General features: G+C 38.1%; 1 protein-coding gene across 19 annotated transcripts in view; it reads left to right on the plus strand.

The window, feature by feature from the left end:
* The window catches only part of neo1a (neogenin 1a), a 183,115-nt gene that overhangs the window by 118,812 nt on the left and 44,270 nt on the right, over positions 1–20,033 (plus strand). For all 19 annotated transcript variants that reach the window (XM_022670020.2, XM_022670009.2, XM_022670023.2 and 16 more), the window contains exons 6-7: positions 7,231–7,385; positions 8,340–8,460. In XM_022670020.2, coding sequence (XP_022525741.2) covers positions 7,231–7,385; positions 8,340–8,460 — 276 coding nt within the window. The remainder of the gene's footprint in view (positions 1–7,230; positions 7,386–8,339; positions 8,461–20,033) is intronic.

Here is a 20,033-nt window from a genome sequence, read left to right on the forward strand (position 1 = left end):
TTTTTTTTTTTTGGTGGCGGCTCAGTTTGTTTTGTACATAGCTCAGTTATTTTACACTGAGAGCTCATGTATATAAGTGGTGGTTATACATTTTAAGTAAAGATTTTTAACTTTCAGACAAAAAGCAGGACTTGCACAGTTGTGTTTGGCATAAAGAAGTTCTGGTTTATGGGATACATGTATTGAAAGAGAACGTAGCTTGTATTACTGCTTATTAAAGCAGCATTATGTAATAATATTTCTTGCTGTAGGACTCCCCCTACAGTCAGGGAGTGCAATTCATGCTTTCTGAGCCACACCTAGATGACACTGTTCACATGCATTTCTGGACAAGCCGATTGATTCAGAACTGTCATTGAAGTGAAAAAAGCTTGTGGACAATATAGTAATATTTTAGTTCTTATTTGGAGATGCGTAGTGCAGTTGTGCCAAACCCAAATCAATAATGGTAGTTAAAGACGCAATGGTAATTACTTATTGGTAAAATTCTACATACTACTGCTTTAATAAATACATTTATTTGTTATGTGCGTTTAAATTAATATGTAATATAATTATTTACTTTTAGTCATGTCTAATCTCCTTCCAGTAGGGAGAACCCCCCCCCCTACATACTACTAAAATTCTACATACTACTGCTTTAATAAATACATTTATTTGTTATGTACGTTTAAATTAATATGTAATATAATTATTTACTTTTAGTCATGTCTAATCTCCTTCCAGTAGGGAGAACCCCCCCCCCCCCCCCCCCAGTTGCTTTAGATTACAGGGCTAGAAAGTGCATATGATTATATCTTGGGTCACTGAGAGCCAAGGAAATTATGGATCCTTCATCCAATGAAACTGTGCATTAACCTGCTTGTTCCACTGTAGCGGAGGCTGAGGTTAAAGAGCAGCTGGAGGCCTCAGTGAAAGGGGAGAAAGCTCCAGCACGGCTGCACTAGCTCTCGCTTTATTGGAGTTGGCAAGACAATAAATTAGGGCAGAGGGCACAGTAGGTTTTAATTATGGAGCTGCGTGATTGTTGCTCAGATGGAGCCCACAGCCTTTTTATTTTCTGAGTGTGTGTGAGCGTGTGAGTGTGTGTTAAAACAAACCTGCAAGCAGTAATGAGTCCACATGTTAGCCAGAATTGCTAGCATGTACATGTGAGGCTGTGAGTGTGTGTGGGTTATGCACTCATGCTGTGTAATACGAGCATATGTGTGAAGACCTGGGCATGTAGTACCAATTCCCACCCTCTGTTACGAGACCAGCCTGAGCTCATATTAAAGTTTCATACTGAACCTGCAGCAGCTAGCACCTCCAGGCCAGTTTGACACAGGTTAAGAAAACAGGACTGATTTTGTATGGGCTCCAGCACAGTGTGGAAATAGATGGTAATGGACACACTTTGACTATGATCTGATAGTAAATCGAGAGTTTTGTCTTATGGCTCAGCCTGATCCAGTACAGGGACAACATTACTGCAAACTCTACACCTAACCTGCAGATGATCTCATATCTCATGAACCTTTTTCCCATTACTTGTGAATAAGAGCCAATAGTACACAAATCTCCACATTGGGTAGGTTCACATCCCCTACATGGAAAGAACATTTCACTGATATTTGGGATACTGCCAAGGATTGGGTTGGGCAGTTAACTGAAAGTAAATCAAAACCAACTTTTAGAATCTCTAAACGACATACACTTTTGCTTATACTAATTATATCATTAAAACACTTTATTCTTTCCCCACTTTGTGTTCATGTATTGTCCCATTTAAAATCCTAATTTAGCTTGTGTAGGCACATAATAGCAACATGTAGTCCCATAGAAGCAACATAAAAGAGAACTGAAACATTGAGCCAACTGAGCAACTAAAAACATGTCCATTGTTCTATAATATTATTTAGGAATTATAGTCTATTAGTTGTAGTTGAGCTGAAATCTTGACAAATTTGAGATCATATTGCCCAGCATTAACCATGTTTAAGACTCTTCTTATGAAAAAGAATAAAAAAACACTAAAACAAAAGATAGGTCTTTTTAAAAAAAGATGTTGGTTATGGATTAAGCTGGCTTCTTTTGTCCCATCACCTGTTCTGTCACTGGTTTAACCTTTTGACCCGATGTATTGTTGAGTGCACAAAGCCCAAGCCCAAACCTTTCTTTGCAAATATGTACAAACAAGACACTTGACCTGAGCTTTTGTTCCTGTGAGTGTGTGGCCGAGTGCTGGAGTGTTTATCAAGAGCGGAGCTGTGCGTTCAGTTTATATGTTTGTCTGTGGCGGTGCTGCTGTCAGACGCAGAGCGATTGAGAGGGCCCTCATGTTGCAATGGACCATCTGTCCCACATGGAGCTGGCGTGAGCGTGGAGGCCAGCGGTGTGTGACAAGTGTTATGCAGCAGGTTGGATATGCAGGCCTCAACAGCCCGCAGGAGGATGAGCAGAGAGCTATTCATCATTTTAGCACTGTCAGGTTGGCTCTGCCAGTCAGCGCTCTGATTGGCCAATTTGCAGGCCGTTAGAGAAGGGACCAGTAGGTTCTCCTTTGGGTCTGGATGGGCTCCAGCATCAGCTCAGGTATTCACAGTGTATCTGTAAACTTACTACCCAAAGCACCTCAGTATGGGATGGCCAGTTCTGGTGCTGGGTTGGGAACTAGGACGTTTGCAACTAACACATTGGAAGAATCTATTTCAGACTCTGGTAAACTTGCTCAAAGAGTTTGGGCTTTTAAGACCTCAGAAAAAAATTGAGACCACTTCAGTTTCTGAATCAGTTTCTCTGATTTTGCTATTTATAGGTTTATGTTTGAGTAAAATGAACATTGTTGTTTTATTCTATAAACTGTGGACAACATTTCTCCCATATTCCAAATAAAAATAGTAATTTAAAGCATTTATTTGCCAAAAAAAAAATGGTGAAATACCTCAGATAATGCAAAGAAAACAAGTTCATATTCATAAAGTCCAGAAGTCAATATTTGGTGAAAATAACCCTTGTTTTTAATAAGATTTCATGCATTGTGCAAAATTCCAGCAGTGGTTTGATTGCTTGTGATCATCCATCTTCCTCTTGATTATATTCCAGAGGTTTTCAATTTGTTGTTGTGGCCTTTTTTGTCCAGAACTGTATAATACATACAAATCTAAATAGTGCAGGTTTGGCAGGTTAGTACACAAACTAATATTAATGCAGTAGCCTTTGTACTAGAAGGAAGTTATGCCAAGTTATGCCTCAATGCAGGTTTATAGGCCATTTTTCTAATATTGTTCCAGATAAAAGTAGCTCTTTCCATTTCATGTTGCATTGCTTTGTGATATAACAGTGTGTATTGTAACCATACAAAAAAAAAAAAAAATTTGATTCGAGTATGTCTTTTTAGTGTATTGTGGATATTTGTGCATACTCAACAATGGCATGTTCATCTACATAAAACATTATCTACATACATGCACAACATCGTTTTGTTATGTAATTAATGAAAAAAATAGCCAGACAAATGAATAGTTTATGTAATACTGAAACTGTTTAGTTTGATTTTGTGGTTTTACAGCAAGGGCTCAACAAAACCCATTTATTTTGAAAGCTATTTTTTGCTCTTCAAGAAAGAAAGCAATTTGATCTTATGCATTAACCACCCTAAATTTACCCTACTTTATACTCAAAGCAGTTAGTATGCAATTGGGGGAAAAAGTAATTTTTCTACACTATATCATGACATAACACTTTTTTGCTACAGAAATGTTTTCAGTTCACCCACAGCAGCAAGAGTAATACAGGTGCTATGTTATTGTGAGTGTGTAAATATATAGGTTACATTGAATGTCTAAAATAGGATGCCAGCAGCCTGATTTTAGCGTGATGTCTACGATTCATCACACACATGAGGTCATGCAAGGTCAGAATCCTCAGTTGCCATATATTTAAAAGCTTGTGTATTTTGCAACATGATGCAATTTGAAGCAAGTGAGTTTGACTTGGAGTTAAACAGCCACATTAGCTTTGCTAGCTACATTAGCCTTAACTGCAGTACAAAACGCATCTTGGCTGACTGACTAAATAAAATTTATGAGGGGAAAAAAATGCCTCACAAATGCTTATTTTTCCTCACAACTTTAAAAGATGTTGCCACAAAATTCCTTGCTTAGCTTTTCTCGCTAAATCACGTCAAAAAAGTGCTTCATGTAGTGAAGGAATATGGTTTGGCTGCGTGTTTCTGAAGAAGCTGAGCTGGAAGAACATTGTGTATGTGTTGGGAAGAGGATATGGCCCCAGTACTGGCAGCACTAGTGGGAAAAATGATGAAGCATCTTCTCCAGCATGACTTTCTGCTTGTTTGTATTTTCTTTAGGATTTAGCACAAAGACAGTCAAATTAATCTGTTGGCGCTGGGCTAACAAAGCTGTAATCAGTGTAAACCTTCCCCCTGCTCTGCCTCATTACAGACTTCCAGGGATGTTTTTCTTTTCTTAATTGACTATTTTTGCAGACCTTTCTAAATTTACTTCAAACTTTCTTTTCTAAAGTTCTTTGCTGAAGTTTCAGTTCTCAGGAGCTACAAGGCTAATGTGGCTGTAGTTTAAATAGAAACCAAGAGGAAATGTTTTGTTTGTTAAAAAGAGAAACATGACAAAATTACTTCATGATCTCATTGTGGTGGTAATGGCACATGATTACAGTAGGCTCAGTTCTGTGGAAAACAAGTTAATCAGTAAAGTGTTTCTCTGGGATAATGTCACGCTCTAGCTAAAGCTAGAAAAGCTGAATGATATGTTTGAGGCAATTTAGGTAGATATTTAGCTCACTATTCTATCAGTAAATAAAAAAGCAACAATTTGTTAAACAAAAAAATGAGTTTTTGATTTATTACTTTACACAACATATAATAGTATTGAACATGTTTAGATTGGGTAAAATGATGTTCAACCTCATTGTCTATGAGAATTTACAAATACAAGCATGCATATAAATATGTGATATAACGTCGTCCCAGGTGTAACAGCATGTGGGAAGGCTTTTTACAAGGTTTAGGAATATGTTTATGGTAATTGTTGACCATAAAATTGTCCAAAATCTCTTGATATTCAGAATATTCAGAAATCTAACTACTTGTTAACCTTTCTTAAACAGATTTTTATTTTAGAAAATAAACACATTTTAGAAACAGCTGAGAGAAAATAATGATGGTCTAAAATATTTATTATTCAGCAACTAGTTGGCATGGCATTTTGTGTAACGTTGAGTAAAATGCCAGTGGACTGCCAGCTTTTCTGTAAGTGGGTCGACAGTGGTCTGCTGTCCTCTTGCAGTCGGGGTGTGTGTGTGTGTGTGTGTTATGCCAACTTCTGAGAATCAATTCAGAGAGACTGAAGCTGTTACTGCAGTAAAATGATGTGTAATCAGCTGAAGCAGACCCAGTTAGTGTAAAATGTGTTAGTAGAGTACTCCCATTATGTACAGACAGTGGCAGTGACTTAAGTAATGCTGGTTAATTCCCCTGCTGCTGCAGGTTTCTCTCTCTTCAGTAAGTACTGCACAGTTATTACTCTGTCCTCACAGTTTAAATAAAGTGAGCCCACTGTAATTCCAGCACACAGCTGCATTAATGTTAGTGGTCCTGCAGGTCAGTTTGAGCTGTGGTAAAGTGTGTCTGTGTGTGTTTGTGTGTGTGTATGTGTGAGTAAGAGAACTCTATTTGGGCTAAATGGTGCGTAGCAGTGGAGGGAGGGCCTCGAGCAGGATTACTCCCACTAGCAGATAACGAATACCACAGGAGTCCACTCTGCAGTGCTTCCTCCATCACACACACACACACACACACCATACACCCATCCACAAAAACATACTGGGTACACCCTCGGAGCAGAGGTGGACAATATGGCAATGTCTTTTCAGATTTATCGATGCATTGTTTTATTGTGGTTCAGAATATACTTTTTTGAACATACTATGAATATAGTCAGTGCTTAAAGAACAAAGAAAAGAGCTTAACTATGCAAAAAACATAAACCTATCCATAACTAACAGCACGTTTCATTACGGAGAGTGTTTTTGTATAAAAATAGCTCTACTATATATGGAACTGTATGTGCAAAGCAGATTTTAAGATTTTTTTTTACCCTATATTTTTACCATATTGCCCAGTCTCAGTAGTCATTAACCACATCAGTTTAAAACAATAATAAATATTAGTGATGCACCATAATGAACATTTTTGTCTAAAAAAAAAAAAAAAAACTTATTTATGCACTGGTTCATTTTAACCTTTCTTTATAGTAACATATTTAAACAAAACATATTTATTTAACTTAAACATAAACATTTTAACATCCAAGCTGACATACCAATAATAACACCAATAATAATATTTTATATACATACACAGAATGTTTGGCACCTGAAACTATTTGTCTGGCAAAAAATGGCTTTACAAAATTACTAAAGAAATTAAAGATATTAAACGCTTAAAATCTGTAGAATTTAAGCACAATATGACTTTCACATAAAATTTAAAATAAAATGTTAATATACAAAGTGTCTCACTCCACCCAGGTTGAAACTTGATTTCATCTTCAAAATTGGCATAGTTAAGTATACATTATTTGATCTTTTCATTTAGCACTGAACACACAGCTCTAATCAAAGTTTTTGCACCAATTATTGAAGGTGTATTTTATAGGGAAGCACAGAAACCAACATTACTTTGTGTTCTGCCAAATCAATTTCAGTTGCAGAATATTCTGTGCAGCTCTATAAAATATATATTTCAAAACTGTACTGTATGTTCTGTGCTGTGATCAGATTGCAGTATTATTTATTTGTCTTTTCTATGCTGGCAGGTCAGGGTGATGGGGGTCACTATCAGAGCAGAGGTGCAATTAGAGCTGTGCAGAGCATTAGCACACGGCCCTGTTCCATACTGCTCTATATGACCTTGTTAGTGAGGAGATGTAAGTGCAGTGTATCTACAGAGATCAAATAACCTCAGTCATTACTGTAGGAGATCTGGGTGACTGTGGCCTTTCCTTTCCCTCTATTAGTAGATATGTGTTTAGTTATATGTCTTTATTTGGTCCAGGGCCTTTTTTTTATGACAATAACAAAGACAGGTCCATTTGGATGTTTTGAAAAACATTCAGAGTCTTATTAAAGGTCTGAAAACTAAAAATTGTATTTAAAAAGTATTTCATGTGAAATTAATTTGCTTTTTCTTTTTATTCTCTGTTCTTGCAGTTCCTCCTCAGTTTCTGAAGAGACCGGTCAGCACCTTCGCTCATGAAGCTACAGACATCGTATTTGAGTGTGAGGTCACTGGCTCACCCGCCCCCACCATCAAATGGGTCAAGAATGGAGACTCTGTGATCCCCAGCGACTACTTCAGGATAATGGTATGTCTGTCATCTGGTGTTCTATACATGGTGTAATTTAAATTGAATTGTCTAAATTGCTGTATTGGATTAGTTGATCGCCTATAAAAAAATTGTTTTGGAATAAATCAGAGACTATGTGTTTTTAAATAATATATATATATATAATTTTGTGGACAAGAGGAGGTAAATACATAGTTGTAGTGATGACATTATTCTTTTCATTGATGTCAAACCAGTATCTTTAGAAAATAGTAGATTGGGCATAAGAGACAAAAAAGAAAAACACTGTAGGTGATGTTTTCGGATTGAGATATACCACTCAAATATACCTCTTAAAAAGAAACCACTTACAAACTATGCGATTGTAATTTCTCATTTTCTGCAAATAAATGTTCTAAATGAAAATGTTTTTGTTTAGAATTTAGAAGAAATGTCTGTAGTTTATAGAATAAAACAACATTGCTCATTTTACTCAAACATAAACCTATAAATAGTTAAATCAGAGAAACTGATTATTTTGAAGTGGTCTCTTAATTTCCAGAGCTGTATATGGGTCGAGAAACGTTAAATGTCTGTACAACTTCAGAAATAGTATATCCCATCCACCTGCCGCCCACTTTCATGTTTATTTCACCTAGTTTTAAGTATTTTTTTTGAACCTGTGTTGATTTCAAAACCCTTCCCAAATTAAAACTCATGCACCCAATGTTATTATTTTCATAATTTACAAGATGCATGTAGCCACTTATTCTGTACCCAAAAAGAAAAATACACTAGAAATTCATTGAAACTCCAGCAATTTCATGACCTTCATGCCTATAATGAGTCGGGGCATGGGTCAGCTGGGTCAGAGCCATTCATGCCCTCTGCATTGACCACTCTACTGATCTTCTCTGAACGTATATAGAGTACAGTAGGCTGATGCTGATGTAATTTCTGATTATTTATCTGATGCATTTCTGTGTGTTGCAGAAGGAGCAGAACCTGCAGGTGCAGGGTTTGGTGAAATCAGACGAGGGCTTTTATCAGTGTCTGGCAGAGAATGAAGCGGGGAACATACAGGCCACTGCTCAGCTCGTCATCCTGGACCAAGGTATGTCTCAGAGATTGTTTGGTTATTGGATGCTTATCATGTTGCTGTCATATCAGGACCTCATAATTCATTCTTTTACACCATCTGAAGTTTTGGCTTCTTTTTTTTATTTTGTAAACATTTTGTGAGACATTGAGTCCTGAAATTGTTCCAGTACATACTCAATAGGTACTTTCAACAGGGCAGTTTTAAAATTAAATAAAAGTGTGGGTATATATTTTTAATTGCTTAAACATCACATGTTTAAACACACAAAATTTGGTTATGTTTATTTGGTAATTATTTATAGTTACTGCTATATTATGGGTCGCACCTCATTTTTATTTTTCGTGAAAAAATACAAGGTCAAAGTGACTACATCTATAGGAGAGTTACTACGAATTTTTTTAATAAACATAAAGCAGTCAGGCAGAACATTTTATCACGTCATTGACCCCTATACGGTTATGTATATAGTTCTGTAGTACTCTGTGCTCATCCCTGTGTGCCTGGCAGTTGAGTCTATAGAAAGTAATAAGCCCTGTATGTGCTTTATCTTCAGCCTTTCACATGAATGTCTTTCTGTTAAAATCCATAAGCTATTTGAGCGGCAGTAAGAGATAAGAAATTCAGCTGACTAGGTTAATATTATTTTATTTCATTTCAATTAAGATTGATAAGGTTCTGTCTGTAAGCTGGGAGAATGCGAGAGCTGGGTCATGGTCATGTGAAAGTCTCACTAATTAAGAAAGTTTCTAATTGATTTCCTCTTGGCTGCACTGTGCTGTGTTAGACATAGTTCAGTATGGCCTCATAGACTGCCATATAAACACTAGTGTGACTACAGCTGTCACATGATGGAGCATTGTATGTCAGTTGCCTTCAGTGCGAGTGAACTCTAAGCTACTTAGTGCAGTACTGGGTATTACCCTCCAAGCTGCGGCAGCTGAAAGGCCAGAGATCATATGCTAATAGGACAGCGTATTAATCTAAAGGTCTTTTTGGCGTCTGGGACGTTGTGTCTCTGGATTAGTGAAATGAATCTTTTGGCACTAGCAGAAAGTCCTGAGGTTAATCCAGTATCGCTGTAATCGAGGTGCATTGTGCCATTTGCTGCTGCTCTCTTTCTGTCAGTGCCACCTGTCATTTTGTGTGTATGTGTGCGCGCTTGTGTGTGTGTATGCTGAGAATAACCTCCTGGATGCCTGTTGGTTGGCTAGACGCTTCCACATCATGGCACACCCCATACACCATCTTACACTCCTCTTTCCATTCTAGTAACCTAAAGCATGGCGGGATGTGGACAATTTATTTTCAAGCCAAGACGTTTTAAGTCGTCTTCTCACCATCCACTCAAAACAGCATTACACAGATTAGTATGATAATTTGTATTTGATAAGTTAGGTTAACACTAGATACAATTTGAAGAGGTAAAAAAGACATAATTTAAATTAAATTGGCACAAAAAATATGCATATTATGTCAAAAATTCAATTTTTATTTATATTATTGTAATTTTTTGTTGGGCAATAGCTAAAAATCCAAAATGGAAATTTTAGTGGAAAATTATTTATCAACATAATCTTGCCCATGAAAAAGTGGCAGTTAGAAGCCCTGCCATGACTGCCAATACATGTGGCTGCAAATATTGCTAAGCTGTTGGTTCTTTATCCCTAGTAGAAGTGACTGCTGAACAAAAAGCTTCCATACTTAATCTTGACTATTGTCAGATCCCAAACAAATCCTAAACTTGTCACTAAAAGCAATATGATTGCAGCCTGTAGCCACTACCAGTGGCTGGCTGTAGCATGGAGTAGATGACAGGAAATTAGACTAAACGACCATCATATATCTCTCAGTTTAAAAATGTGCACCTTTGAGACATGTCTAGCGGTCAACGGTCTCTCACCAAGAGGTACACTGCCCAGATGTAGTCACTGAGAAACTTTGTATAGGGGAGTTGGGAAAAGCTCTTTACCATCTTGTGGCAAAACCCAGTATCTACTCATAACATACAGGGTTCTCATGCGGTAAACAATATAGCTATACATATTAGCATTACAGATAGTGTAGCTGCAATTTTAGTAGGATACATATCATAATGCTTTAAAAACTAATAGAACTAGTTTGTGGTGTGCCTGCCCTTCCAGAGAATTGTTCTGTAGTCTGCCAAGAAAGGCAGTGTTGCTATCCACTACACTACTCAACTGCCATATGTTACAACTTTGTTTGCAAAAGAACCTAATCTAATTTAAAGGTTGAGACACTAATTAGACTCATACCCAGACATGTAAGGCTTGACTTGCACTTGTGTAAAGTGTGTTTCTATCCAGTCTTTAAGTTTAACTTTTAGTTGTAAATATTGGTGTTGGACAATAACTGAGAATTTTTACATTTTGACCATGTCGCCCATCCCTTCCTACTAATGTAGTCCTGTCTCATTTGTGTTGAGAGGTCTATAGGCTGCTATCATCCCTGAAAAATAGAGACGGTGGTGCAGAGACCCACCCAAAACCCATTTCTGGCACCAGGCTTCTAGCATGCTTGTTGCAGCATGTGCCTTATTTATATATATATATATATATATATACACATATACACCTCTGCTGTGTGCTCAGGCCCATCCGGGAGGCCTTTCTTTCGTTCTTGGCTGGGGCTGACGCTCCCAGAGTCCCGCTGCTCCAGCAAGCTGCCTCATTTCAGTAGGTTTGCTTTGACAAATATACAAATTAAGCTCCCTTAGCGAGGTTGCACTTTAGCTGGGCCTATGGTAAGATCTTGTATGTGATCATAAAGCAATATTTAACCCGTATCCCTCTAAAAATCCACTTCACTCAGAATGTTTAATGTTCTACTATACTAGTTTACAAAGGAAATAAGACCTTGACTGGTTTGTGTGGCTCTAAATGCCACTTCATTGAGTTCGTTCTTCAGGAAAAATTAAAAATACAGCAACTTCAGAGTCTTTTGCGTTGAGAAAAGCATTCCACAGCCTTGTACGTTCTGCTAGTTATACACAGATGTGAAAAGACACGCGTCCAAATGTTTTGTGAAAGCGCAATCAGCGTGGCTGGATGGCAGCCAAGTTAAAACCAGCAGCGATACAGCGTTTACTAAATGAAGTCTGATGCTGGAATAGGGTCCATACGTAAAGCCACCTGCATGTTCCCCGTGTTTGATTTGATTGCCTGGCTATTCATCATGTTAAAGGGCCTGTATCAGTGCAAAACCAGCCATATGATTTTGGTTTTGTGTATGTAAGCACTGCTCATGTTTCCAGTTCATACTGTTTGCAGCTGGAATTTAAGCTGTGAAGAAATCAGAGTTGTTTTTTTTGGTGGGGTCACCAAAAAAACCCCAAAACAGCACATTTATGAATATTCAATTGTAAAATACCAATTATACAGTAAAAGGCATGTTAGACTGAACTTTCTGTTGAATGAATAGCAATACAGAGCACCCAATTAGACTTTAGGTCATTTACATATGTCAAATTCAGAACAAGAACAAATACAGCCTGTTTTAATTTCAAATCCAGTTACCTTAGTTTAAGTGCCTTCAGTTTCATAATACATGTTATGGGACACAGTGGAAGCTAAATAATGTTACACTGACCTGTGGGATATGCATATGCAGCCTCCTGCATTAACTGGATTAAGTGACCGTGATGTCTGTCCACACTGACAATTCTAGCCAGATGTGGTCTCGGTCATTACCACCCGCTGCACTGTCTACTGTGGGTGGTAATGCCTTCTGTGTTTAAAGTACACTAAGGATGGATGTTCATTTTAGCCTAAAGCTACCTTTTCTTGATAACAGTTCACAATCACATTCTCATGACTTATGTTCCGTTCACATTTCTCATCTGAGGAATTGTGATACAGCGCCCCCTGGAGCAGATTGGCCTTGGTCACTGCATATATCGAACCTACAGCCTTCTAATTCATATCCCTAGCACACTAAAAACTGCCATTGAGTTGAAAATGGTCAGCCTTAAATGAATAATGGGCATTTTAATGATTAAAAATATATATATTTTTTTCAATAAATATATGTGCTCAAATCCAACATCAGCTCTGTGCACACTCAGCCGTGTTGTTGAATCGCTCTCAGGAAGAGCGGAAATAGCTGCTTATCCAAGAAAATACATGCAGGTGATACATGCGGGAGATAAGAAAGATGTAGCTTTTTTCATGTCTGGATATTCTCCGAGGGGCTGTGCTGTCCCTGGTTTGCCCCCTTTACACTGAATTACGTATAAGTATTTCAAGCTGCCAGTGCTACACAGCTTGTAGCTGTTAAAGCTGTTAGTCAGGTGTAGTGTAGGCATTTGTTTAAGCCCACGGCCGTGCTGCCATCTGGATGCTAAAGCGTGGGACATGCTCACTTATCAAAGGATATCCTTGCTTTTTTCCCCATTTATGTAGACAATGTTAAATTGATGTTTACTATCATTTATAATCAGGCTTTTTCTTATACATTATCCTAATTCTTACTCAAAAACTGTCTAATCGGCAGAATTTAAGCTTTTATCAATACTAATAAATATTAAATGTAATTTTCAGGTGTAGTTGTAGGGATCATAGTACCCAACCATTTGAAAACTAAAAGATCTACATAAGATGATAGAGTGTAGTGTAGCAGGGCAGAATGAAACTTAACATTACATATTCTATCTAGATAAATAGTTTGAAGAATTAAAAATGTTTCATGCATGATTTCATTTATTGATTGCTTTAGTGATGAGAGATGGGAGCACTGCACCATTTTTAATGATATTTTATAATGATACTTGGTATAATGATAAATGGTACTTTTGAGTTTTTCAATTTGCCAGCAAAACTCAGAAGTATTAGATTGATTTAAGAAGTATTTTATGTATGTATTTGATCTAGGACCACATCTAAAAATGATTCATATATGATTTTATGTGTTTACACACAAACAAAACTCAGATGTGACACATTTAGCAAAAAATCTGATTTAAAGATTTTTGTTTATTTTAGTTGTAGTTAGAAATGTATATGTAGTTTTGAATGTAACGCTATGAAATATGTCTTTAAATGTGGCTGTAATATCAGAAGGAATTAATCTCACAATGATCACACTGGGAGTGCACCAAATATTCAGCAACTAAAAGTATTTGTCCAGAAATAGCTAAAAAGCACCTTTAGTGCTAATTTAGTGCTAAGTTTCGGACAAAAAAAGCATTCTGTGCATCCGTGAGAGATACCAACACAACCCCCTTAAAATGAGGTACTGTGCTGAAGATGAGCATCCAACAGTTTAAACTTTCAACCACACAGTCATAATTAATCAGACAAACTATTTTAAATGTTTAATCTTGCTGAAATTCTGAGTTGTGAAATGTGCCAGACTTATATTTGAAAACATTTTTATTAAAAACTAAGTGTTGCTGTGAATTTTCTCTTCACTTATCTGCTTCACTTGATTCTTTCTATTAATAAAACACGACATTAGCTGCAGTGCTTTTCTTCCATAACCGGAGCAATCAAGGTGTTCTGCGGCTTGTTTTGTTTTTCTCTGATGCTCCGACAGGCTATTATTACCTAAAGCCTCCACTCTGCCATTGGCGACGGTTGTTATTTTGATTTCATCCCCCCGATCTTCAGACAACAGAGGCGTAGTCATGTTTCTGAGTGAGGAGGAAAAACACGTATTGTACTGAAAAGAAATGTGGTTTAGGGACTCACGTTCTTTCCTAAATCCATCTGGAGATATAACCCTGATTTTTGTTTTGTAAGTCGTGTGATATATACACTGATCATGCATAACATTATGACCACCTCTTTGTTTCTACTCAAATTATTATTATTGGGGTAGAAACATATAGGACCCTTTGTAGTTCTATAATTACGGACTGTAGTCCTGTATCTGTTTCTCTGCATACTTTATAATTCTCCTTTCACCATGTTCTTCACTGTCAGGATCGTGGCATGGGAGTGGTGTGTTTATGCCAATTTATACTTCTGTGTTAAACCTATGCCGTAGCCTACACATAGCCGCAGAACCTTTGCCATAGCCTGATTGGCTGGCAATGTTAAAATGTTAACACACGCAATTAGCTAAACTGCTAATAACTGCTAATAATACGCAGCTAATCTGACATATTAGCCAGATAATATGCTGCTATGAACAAACACTGTCTCTGCTGCTCCATGCTGTTTACACTGAGCACGATGTGTGCAGCGTTTACTGCTCACATCTGCGCTTCACATCCCATTAAAAACACGGTTTAAAAGTGTAGTGGCAAATTTTTAGTGTTCACTATCCACTTAAAAAACTTGCTTCTTAAGAAGAACAAGTGTGATTAATCACAGATTATTGCCGTGATTAATCTGATTGATGTTTTAATTGATTGATACCACTTGAGCACACAGTCAAAGAAAATCTTTGGAGTATTATAGGAAATCTTGAACGCTCTGTGTCATGATGCGAGGAATAGTGATAGGGCTGGTACACAGGGAGTGTATACTGACAGTCAGACTCTTTTCTCTCTTTGTTTGGGGTTGTTTATTTCCCTCACATCTATTCAACTCATCTGCTATTTGCATTTGAATGCTTGTTTTTATTTTCTTGTTGCTTTTTATTTCGGTGCTCCCTTGCAGCTTCCAGTTGATGCTTCCATATTTTTTATTGCTGTTTTTTCTTTTCCCTTCGTCTTACTCTCGTTTTTCCCGCTTTATCACACCAGCATCCCACAAGGCCCATTTACCTGCATCTGATTGATCCTCACACAGAGCTCCTTTCTCAGCTTTAATCTGCAGGCTGGGGTGGCTGGATGCAGGTGGTGGAGTGTGAAGAATGCTTTACAGCAGTGAGCAGGTCTTGGAGAAAACACTAAACCTCTGACTAGGTCTGTCAGGGTAACTAACATTTTTTGGACAAAATATTGTTAAAGAAATAATTGCAATAAATGATTGTTATTTTAAGATTAATTTTGCTTTAAAAAGTATGAGAGCAGTATGTGTGGAAGCATTATAATGCTGTTATTGTCTTCAATTGTCTTAAAATGACTACTATTGTTAATTCTTGGAAAATATATTGTTCAAAATCATTGGTTTCTGTGACCGATATACTGTAAGCTGTTCCTTACTGTTCCTCACCATCTAAAAGCCATTTTTATGACTTTATAATTGACCTGTTCTGTATGGTTGCCCCCGCTCTCCTGGACGCCCCAGGCAGCCTCTGTAGCCCGAGGCTACAAACACAGTGTAAGGAGCTTAAGTTGGGCTCCAGATATAAATGCCCGCTGATGATGAAGCAAGCTCCCCCTTACACTGCTAACCTGCAATAGCCTGGGTGAGCACCTAACACCACCACCAGCTGACACACAAACACACTGAGCCCCCCCTTGTGTGGAGGACATGTCTGGTGGAGGTCATCATGTCAACAGCAGTTGAAGAATGCTCGCAGTAGTGCTGTGTGATCTGGGCCGCAGGAGAGAAGGTCAGTGAGGCGTTTCGCAGGTGTCCTCACCCGTCAGCGCATGCTGTCGCATCACCTGAAATGCACATCTGATAACGTGAGGCTTTTTTTATTTTGAAATGTAAACACACAAACGTGAGTTATTGCCATAAATGTTTTTAGTTTTTTTTTTATTTACAGTTGTATCTAAAATAATGCACATAGATAAATTATTTAAGTGTATACAAAGTCATTTAGAGTATTTTGGTGTGTTGTAGAGAAACTTTTTAAGTAACATAAGTTTACAGTGGTGGTAAATCAGACCAAATGTTCCAGCAATAACTGTTAGAGCTTTATGGTCAACAGGCTTATTTTGGCACTTTTCTGGCAAACTTTTGTCAAGCACTACAGTATGAGTCTACATTTACACATGCCACTTAACACTTTCTGTTTTGCACTGTAATTTTTTATGTTAACCCTGTCCAAAAGTGGCGTTGATTTCTCTGGGCTCTCAGGCAACTTGGATGAATCATCACACTGTGAAAACATTTTTTTTATTTAACCTTTATTTAACCAGAAAATTGTGGTCAGACGAATCAGTGTTTTTAGGAAGACATTGATGCTGTTTGCTTCAGACCAAAGATGAAGGATCATCCAGATTGTTATCAGCAACTGTCTGAAACTCTAAAAGTGAAATAAGAGATCACCAGTGACTTTAGTTGTTCACCTGGGGCTCTGGGATGACTGCTGACAAAGTGTAGACCCACTACCATCCACTACTTTCATTGTGCCTCTGTACTACTGACCGCAGACTGGTCTACTCGGCAGTGCGACGTGACTTTCTGCACTTCCTGCTCGTTTTAACATTCACAGACCTCATTCATTTTACGCCCACAAGCTCTGACATGTATATAGGTATAGATTTTTGAGGTGGTGAATGTGGATGTTTTCATAGTATAGTGATATTTCCTTCTGTAATGTTGGTGTAGAAAGCCTGGTTTCTAAAAAAATTCCTATGGAGTAAAAGTACGGAAAGCTTAGTGACGGACATCCACAATATGTCCAGATGTTTGTGGACACCCCTTCTCATGAATGTATTCAGCTTGTTTAAGTTGTCCATACAGCTAGCCTTGTCCCTGTTGAGAAATATTGCCAAAGGAATAGGACTGTCTTGAGCAGACAAACATACTAAGCATATTCACACCATGCTTAATGCCAGACATGGGCTGAAGGGTTATAGAGCTCCTGAGCATTGAGCTTTGAAGCTTTTGGAATGAATTAGGGATTCGGGGAGTTGAGGAAGAGGTAGGATGGTGATCAGTCAAAATCCTGACCCATCTAACTAATATTGATGTTGCTGAATTCAGTCAGTCCACCTTCAAAATCTATTTGCATTCCTTGCAACGTAGAGACAGTTATTTCAACAAACACAGAATAATGACTAGGCGAATGAGCAGGTGTCCGAATACTATTGTTTATGGAGCGTAACTCCAATAATAGGAGTGATTATACCTGAATGGGTTTTATATGAACCTTAGAGCTTCCCCTCTTTCACACAGAGAGCCCCTAATTATTGACTTGTGGCTTATTGAGAATTGGCTGGTCCTCTCGGAGTGAAATGGAGGAGTTGAAGTGGATGAGGAAGGGTAGGGAGCTAAGTGGATTTTTAGCAGTGGCAGGTGGGCAAAGGTGGGTGGGAGCTTATGCCCATTGCCCCTGCGGCCCTGTATGTCCATAGGCTGAGTGCAGAGTGGCGGGAGTCCATGCCAGATGGGTCTCTCTGCCTCTCTCTTGCATCACTGAGGATGTCCCCTACCAGGCCATGTGGCGGTGCATAATCCCCCGCTTACCCGCTGGGCTGCATATCCCACCACGGAGCCCGAGCCTTTCCAGAACCGCCCCGCTGCGTCCTCTTTTATCTCCCAGAGCAGAGAAGCGAGATATCTGAGACACCGGAGAGAGCGGCTTCCATACGTTTAATCTCAGTGAGGGTGTCACGAGCTTTAATCCGTCATCCTTCCATATTCATGATGTTTATTGTGCCGCCTGAGCCCAGTGGAGAAACATGGTGCCGACTCTACTGCTGCGGTGCATCCTCTGATTCAACACAAAACGCAAAAGCAAACCACTGAGGGCTGGAGTAAGTTGGTTTGTTTTGTTTATTTGTGTAGTTTTGTTGTTTTTTTTTTATATCCAATTTTTTAAGTTTATCTGAGCCAATTAACACACCCTCTCTTTCTAGACTTCCCCTTATCACACATCAGAACAAGCGTGTAACACTACAATCAATGCAGCTTCAAGGCTTTAAGTACAATGCTGGATTCCCAGCTCTGATATATCGACCAACAGAGACACCTGTGCTAAGACCCATTAATACTTCTGTGTGAAATCTATGCCATAGACTAAGCATAGTCACATACACAGGTAACTTGATGCACATCTCGCCAAGTGATGTGTATTTAAACATTGTGCTGATACAGACTTTAGCGACTCTGATTGATCCGCTGAGCATTGAAAGAGCATGTGGCCAAATGTGGCCAAAAAAAAGCTCTCTCGGACTCTGGCTGCTGATGGCTTGGCTCATACAATCTTTGGGTCACTCAAGTTTGACTTGTAAGGAAGTCAGTTTGTCTACTCCAGGCTCTCCTATGCCCTCCTTTGCTCTGCTGATTTGGTGTGTGAGTTCCTATCTTCTGGTATTTCTCATTTTAGGTCATATTTTGATGCAACAAGATGAAAAACCGCTGGCAGCAGGAGATGTGCTATCGTTTTCATTTAAAGAAATGGAATGTTTAGTGTTGATAGATAGACGTAGGAGATGAAGGAGAAACCACCGTCTTTGAATGTTTGTGTCGCTGGTTCTGTGCAAGATGAAGTCTTTTATCTCCACAAGCTCTATCAGACTTTTCATTCAGACCTGTTTTTAATATATATATAGTGATATGTAAGCTATGTAAGATCATATGTGTCTTGAGATTGAAGCTCTACTAAATCCATGTGATGGAGCTTTGCAAGAATGTATAGGGTTGTACACAGTGGGTGTATGAGAGAGAATGAGCACAGTCCATGAACAAGAGAATACAGCCTGCAAACATGATATACTTTATGATATGCACAACATGAGTTAAACATCAGAAACAGAATAGAAATGTCCAACACTACATGCTGGCAAACTCCAGCAAAATATATTTATTTGCTATCTAGTAGTGCTTGGTGTAAGACTTAAAATGTATATCATAATGTTTTTCAAGATTCTGACTTTTACTGTATTTTTATTATTTTATTTTGTTTTTATTTTTCTTTATTTATTGCATAACCTGGCTTTAATATAGGTTTGTGAATTAATCTACTGTTAGAATTATTTATAATTTAAAACACCAAAGCTTTAAATTAAGGCTTTGATTACTATTGGATTTATTTGGCCCACAAAATGTATACACAATATATGAAGAAATCAGACTTTATTAGGAGAAAAACAGATGAAGAATGTTAATAGATGTTAAAAAGAGATATGCCAACAACTTTAACACGGCTTTCTTGACAAAACTAAATATTTTAAATAGTTAAAGCCATTAGAGGCATTACAGTATTTAAATCAGCCACAATTCCCTTCTTTCTTCAGTTAACAAATAAATTCAGTTCAGTGTGCATTCATATTATCCTTCACTTGCTGAATAAATGATTCTGTACTCAGGTACTATCTAGCTATATTGGAAATTCTAGTTTGTAAAACCCTATGGTCTGAATCTGGTGTATAGGCGAGGCTTTATACTGAATAAGGCTGAAAAACAAATGAAGTGCTTTGCCACCATAACTCACTTTGAAACAAACTCCATCTCTTTCCGTTTATGTCGTTTATGATGTGTTCACCTCGCTCACTTGCTCATTATTCTGCTCGTGAACAGATGTCGCTTGTGTCTTTCTGAGTGTAAGTGCTTTTGAATGGAGGTGAAATGCAGTGACACGCCTCAGCAGCTCTGTGGGAAGTGTCCATCTCTGGGAAATGTGTTCGGGGAAAAACAGCCGCCAGGTCGACAGCAAAAACCAATGAATTCCAGACAAAGAGAACCAACCAGAGATGTGCGATTTGATTCGCTTACCTCTGGCTTCAAATCTGGCCACTCGTGCCCTGAGCTTTTAGCCTTTGTCAGAAGATCAAGAGCTTC

This window comes from Astyanax mexicanus, chromosome 16, assembly GCF_023375975.1.
Source record: "Astyanax mexicanus isolate ESR-SI-001 chromosome 16, AstMex3_surface, whole genome shotgun sequence".
Taxonomy (NCBI): Eukaryota; Metazoa; Chordata; class Actinopteri; order Characiformes; family Acestrorhamphidae; genus Astyanax; species Astyanax mexicanus.